The sequence below is a fragment of the Oryzias melastigma genome, linkage group LG8, assembly GCF_002922805.2.
Source record: "Oryzias melastigma strain HK-1 linkage group LG8, ASM292280v2, whole genome shotgun sequence".
Lineage (NCBI taxonomy): Eukaryota > Metazoa > Chordata > Actinopteri > Beloniformes > Adrianichthyidae > Oryzias > Oryzias melastigma.
This window is the reverse complement of record NC_050519.1, coordinates 14,749,428-14,753,802: the sequence shown is the minus strand read 5'-3', so window position 1 is coordinate 14,753,802 and position 4,375 is coordinate 14,749,428. Positions and strand designations below refer to the sequence as shown.

At 35.9% G+C, this 4,375-nt stretch overlaps 2 protein-coding genes across 2 annotated transcripts in view; both read right to left on the bottom strand.

The window, feature by feature from the left end:
• The window catches only part of antkmt (adenine nucleotide translocase lysine methyltransferase), a 3,626-nt gene extending 2,671 nt beyond the window's left edge, over positions 1-955 (bottom strand). The window contains exons 1-2 of the mRNA XM_024271345.2: positions 410-955; positions 205-309 (exon numbers count right to left, since the gene is read on the bottom strand). Of these exons, the coding sequence (XP_024127113.1) occupies positions 205-309; positions 410-571 (267 nt within the window). The 5' untranslated portion in view covers positions 572-955. The remainder of the gene's footprint in view (positions 1-204; positions 310-409) is intronic.
• Positions 956-1,214: 259 nt separating this feature from the next.
• On the bottom strand, positions 1,215-4,295 carry hirip3 (HIRA interacting protein 3). Its single transcript, XM_024271358.2, has 8 exons — positions 4,220-4,295; positions 3,895-4,015; positions 3,453-3,594; positions 3,048-3,383; positions 2,795-2,946; positions 1,971-2,121; positions 1,696-1,794; positions 1,215-1,533 (listed from the first exon to the last, which is right to left on the bottom strand). The coding sequence occupies exons 1-8, from the start codon at positions 4,291-4,293 to the stop codon at positions 1,346-1,348; spliced, it is 1,263 nt and encodes a 420-aa protein (XP_024127126.1). The 5' UTR covers positions 4,294-4,295; the 3' UTR covers positions 1,215-1,345.
• Positions 4,296-4,375: the final 80 nt, after the last annotated feature.

Here is a 4,375-nt window from a genome sequence, read left to right as displayed (position 1 = left end):
TTTATTTTGATTTTTTTTTTGTTTTTTTTTTGGCATTTCTAAGACAGGTCTTCAGCAAAACCAGCTCCTCGCTTCACATTACGTCCCGACTGCTTTCTAGAGATTTGATCCTGTTTTTTTTAAATCAAATATTAATTAAAATGAACTATTTCTGTTACACAAATGCAAACATTTCTCTTTAAATATTGACAACTATGTACTTACAATACGCCCATCACCAGATCCCAAATCCACAAGGTTTCCTTTTCGACCTCTCAGCAAAGTCATCACATTCTGCACTTGGTTTTTGCTGGCAGGAATGTAGGGAACCTGGGGGACATTTTTTACTGTGAACCTCTTTTTTCATTTTTTTTTAGGTAATAATATGATCACAATTTAACAAAAATAAATAGAAGAACTTAAAGCACACCTGCAGTTTAAGCGGTACTTTTCGGAAACCTGGCTGAAGGATTCCCACCCACATTGCATATACGGCCAACCCAGTGCCGACAGCGATCTGAGCGACACCCCAACCTCCGATCTGCCCCTCTTTGATCTGAGCCAAGACCTCCTCTGGTGTGTCATCGTCCATTCCGGGATCACCCGTAAAGCACCGTGCGTCTATACGCACTCTATTAACATTAATTAATGAGGAACATTTGCTAACTTGTGTTTCCAGAAATTAAACTTCGCAACTATTTAGAATTCAACATAATTGACAAGAATTTCCTTTTTATAATCAATACCTCCGATATTAAGTTGTTGATATCCGTAGAAACATGGGTAATTTGTTTTCAACATGTCATTATGATGCCTGACTTAAAAAGGGCACTCTTAAAAAAATTTAAAACTATTAGTTTGCCAAAACATGTTTTTTCTCCGTGTAAACGTAACTGAACGCTTAACTTTTATGATGACCCGTGAGCGGAGGCGGAATCATTAAGCTGAAACACCAGTCCGTCCACGAAAAAGGGCCGGACAAATAACAAAGGTTCCGGAACGGTAATTAAAAAAAGTTGAAATAATTAAGTTAGCGTTTAAATATGTGAATTTATGATAAAAAAAAAAGTATGTACCCAACAATAAATGTATTTTTAAATAATTCTAGGTATTTACAATTCGATGCAAATAGTTTTTTTCTCACTGATTTTCACAAAAAATTACAAATCTTTGTTTTTATATTTATCTAATCAAATTTATTGCAATTTTATTCAAAATTAAATACAAATTGAAAACGTATAAACAATACAAAAGTTTAAAATTTTTAACAAAACTTTTAAAATATGGGTCAAACAACAACACAGCAGATAAACTAGTTTCATCTGCTGATAAGTTTTTAATGAATTCAGGACAGCTAAGCTGTCAACTATGAACTGTCTCCGTCATCACTAATGATCCCACGCAAGTTGGTCCATTCTGATATTTTTTTGCGTTCTCTGGAAGTCTGGTTTTCCCGATCACTGCCGGAGCTGGAGTTGAGAGTGCGCTGATAAGCAGACGATGGGGATCCATTAGATTCCATCCTTGCTGAAATTCCTCTGCGTTTAGGTCGTCCTGAAAGGTAACCGGGTAAGGTGGTTAGGATAACTAAAACAACATGCAAAAACCACAGAATTTGCTAAACCCCAAACAAGAAAGTTACCCCATTATTTGAATGTGCAGATAAACATTTATTAGTTTGTCTATTCTGTAAAAAATTATCATGAACACAAATACCTTGTGTGGTGATAATGTTCCCAACATCAAGCTCAGCCACTTCCTGAGCTTCCTCCCTTTTCATTCTTATTTTTTTACACTTCTCAATGGATGGATTACCTATAATAAAGGGAAAAAAAACAAAAATCACTTTGATTACTTGTTTATACAGTATGTCAGCACATAAAAATAAACTATGACTTATCTAAAAACAATGCAGGTCTTGGAAATGCTTAAGAAAAAGAGGATAAGATAAGGAGAGGGTTTGATGAAAGAGTAAACTTGTCATAACAGACCTTGGACACCAAGATCTTCCAGTTCCTTCTTTAGCACAGCCACTTTAGCTTTGATCGATTTACAACCTTCCAGCATCTTCTTGTAATTTTTCCTCACGCCACACAGAGAGATGTAGCGTTTGAGTCTTACGATTGCTTTCTCGCTGTCCGGCTGGAATGTGAGAAGACAGAGATATTTTTAGAGGAGAAGCTGCAGGGCTTAAAGACACACTCTGATCATCTTTTATCCATTTCTAAAGTCTCCCCAGTGGTGTTTAAATTATGATTATGACTTTTTTTAAGCCAATATAAAAAAAATCTGTGTAGTCTTCTAAAATGTATAGTTTCTGCAGAGTGCCAGTTGTTCTTTAGAAATTTGCTCTTTTTATGCTCTTTTACCAGAGGAATTTTTCCACTCTGTCCCGATTCACAATGATTTGAATAAATAAATACTCAGAAATACAGTTTTAAGTTTAATCATCCTTATAAACGTCCTCCATCATCAGAAAAATACCACAAGAACTAGTCTCCAAACTCCTTGATCCTTATACTTATGCTGTAAAAACTTCTTTTAGCCAAACGTTTTGAGGGTTTTGCTTCCAAGACTTCAGTTGGAGGAGAATCAATCACTTTATTTATAGAGCTCTTTTAACCAACTTTGCTGTTAAACACAAGGTGCTAAACAAAAAATATGGAGCTATTTTGGGGGCCATAAATATTTTAAACCAAAATAAAACATTTTGAAAAAAATTTGGTGTTTTTTTGCCACAAAAAAAAAAGTAAAGTGTCCAAAACAACAAAAAAAATGTTAAAATCTGAGTTTTTCCTTCAACATCAAAACTCACCTTTTGGCTTCTGCTGGTCTCATCCCTCTTTATTGTTTTTTTCTTCTCATCTTTTGTCTTTTTTTCGTGATCCTTCTCTTCCTCCAAGGAAGGAGGTGAGGATGAATCGGAGTCTGACCCGTTATCTCTTTTGTTTTCCAAAACTTTCCCTTCTAAGAGACCCAACACAAGAACACAGATAATCTTGTTACCAAAAAATGACAAAATAAAATAGTTAAATATATGTACCATGGATAAAGGTTTGAATATTTACTGTTTTTAGATGACACCCTGCCATTGCTTGCGTCACTCTTTTCAGAACTGCTCTCTGCATCACTTTCAGATGTCTTCTTTCCACCGTTTGCATTTTTTATTTCTCCATTTTTAGCATTTGCTTTGATCTTCAGCTTTTGCTCAGGACTACTGCAAACACTTTCATTAGATTTGCTCTTGGACTCGTTCATTTCGTCATCCGAAGAGTCGTCCCTCACAGGCTCCTCTTTACACTCCGGATTTCTCTTCGGATCAGATTTTTTAACTTCATGATTTTCACCTTCAGACGATGATTTTGACTGCCGTTCATCTTCACTTCCAGTTTTATCCTCAGACTCTGAACACACAGATAGGAAACATTTTATGGCTTAACAGGCTACAACTAAAGGGAGAATAAATAGCCTACCCGACGCTGAAGAAGCAGATCGTCTCTTCTTTGCTCTGGATTCATTTTCTTCTTCACTTTCCTCCTCCTCCTGCTGCTTTTCCCTCTTCCTTTTAATGTGAGGCTCCTCGACCTCACAATCACTTTCATCATCCTCACTGTCCTAATTAGAATATCAATATTTCATTAAGGTTTTTTAAAATAAAAAACAATTTGTTAAATCAGGTTAAAAATAAGAAACAGAACACTGTTTTCTGTGTGTCTTAAAGTCTTCTTCAATGAAGAACTCTTATCAGGGATGTGTTATTTTACTAAAACTAAAACATTTTTACAATCTTTACATTTTTTACAGGTTAAAACACAATTTTAGGCTTTGAAGGTTTATTAAAACAGGACAAATTCCAAAATAAAATGAGGCAAGTTCTTGAAAACCATCGTCCATTATATAAGCATTACAGTTTACCTGCATGTTTGCAAGCTCCTCTTCAACCACCTGCTTCATCACCGCCTTCGCTTCAGGACTTAGTGACTCGCGGCCCACATGGACCAGATATTGTTTTTTTAAAAGCCCCAAAGTCAGTTTGCTGCCAAATAAAAAAGCCAAAAACATACAAATATTTTTGCTTGTATTACTTTGAAACTGAAACTTACAAAGAAAAATGACGAACTTGACAGATGACTCCAGTCCAGAGCTAGCCAAAACAAACTAGTTGGCGTTTTAAAACTAGCGATCTAAACCATTCATTTTTTTCAAGAGAGTGAGCAATTATCGAGGTTTTTATCTTTACCTTAAGTCTGGTTCATCCCTTAATTGACGACGCACAAATTTGCGGATCCCCGCTCTTTCTTTTTCAGACGACATCGCTAAAGAAAACACAAACAAGCTTTATTTTTTTCGCGGCAACGGCTTGGACCGGAAAACGGAAGTGACGCAGCAAAGGCCC

Coding starts and splice junctions, on each gene's coding strand:
- hirip3 (XM_024271358.2), bottom strand. CDS start 4,293: ATGTCGTCTGAAAAAGAAAGAGCGGGGATCCGCAAATTTGTGCGTCGT. Junction 4,016..4,219: donor AGGGATGAACCAGACTTAAG/GTAAAGATAAAA, acceptor TTTATTTGGCAG/CAAACTGACTTTGGGGCTTT. Junction 2,947..3,047: donor CAGGGTGTCATCTAAAAACA/GTAAATATTCAA, acceptor TGGGTCTCTTAG/AAGGGAAAGTTTTGGAAAAC.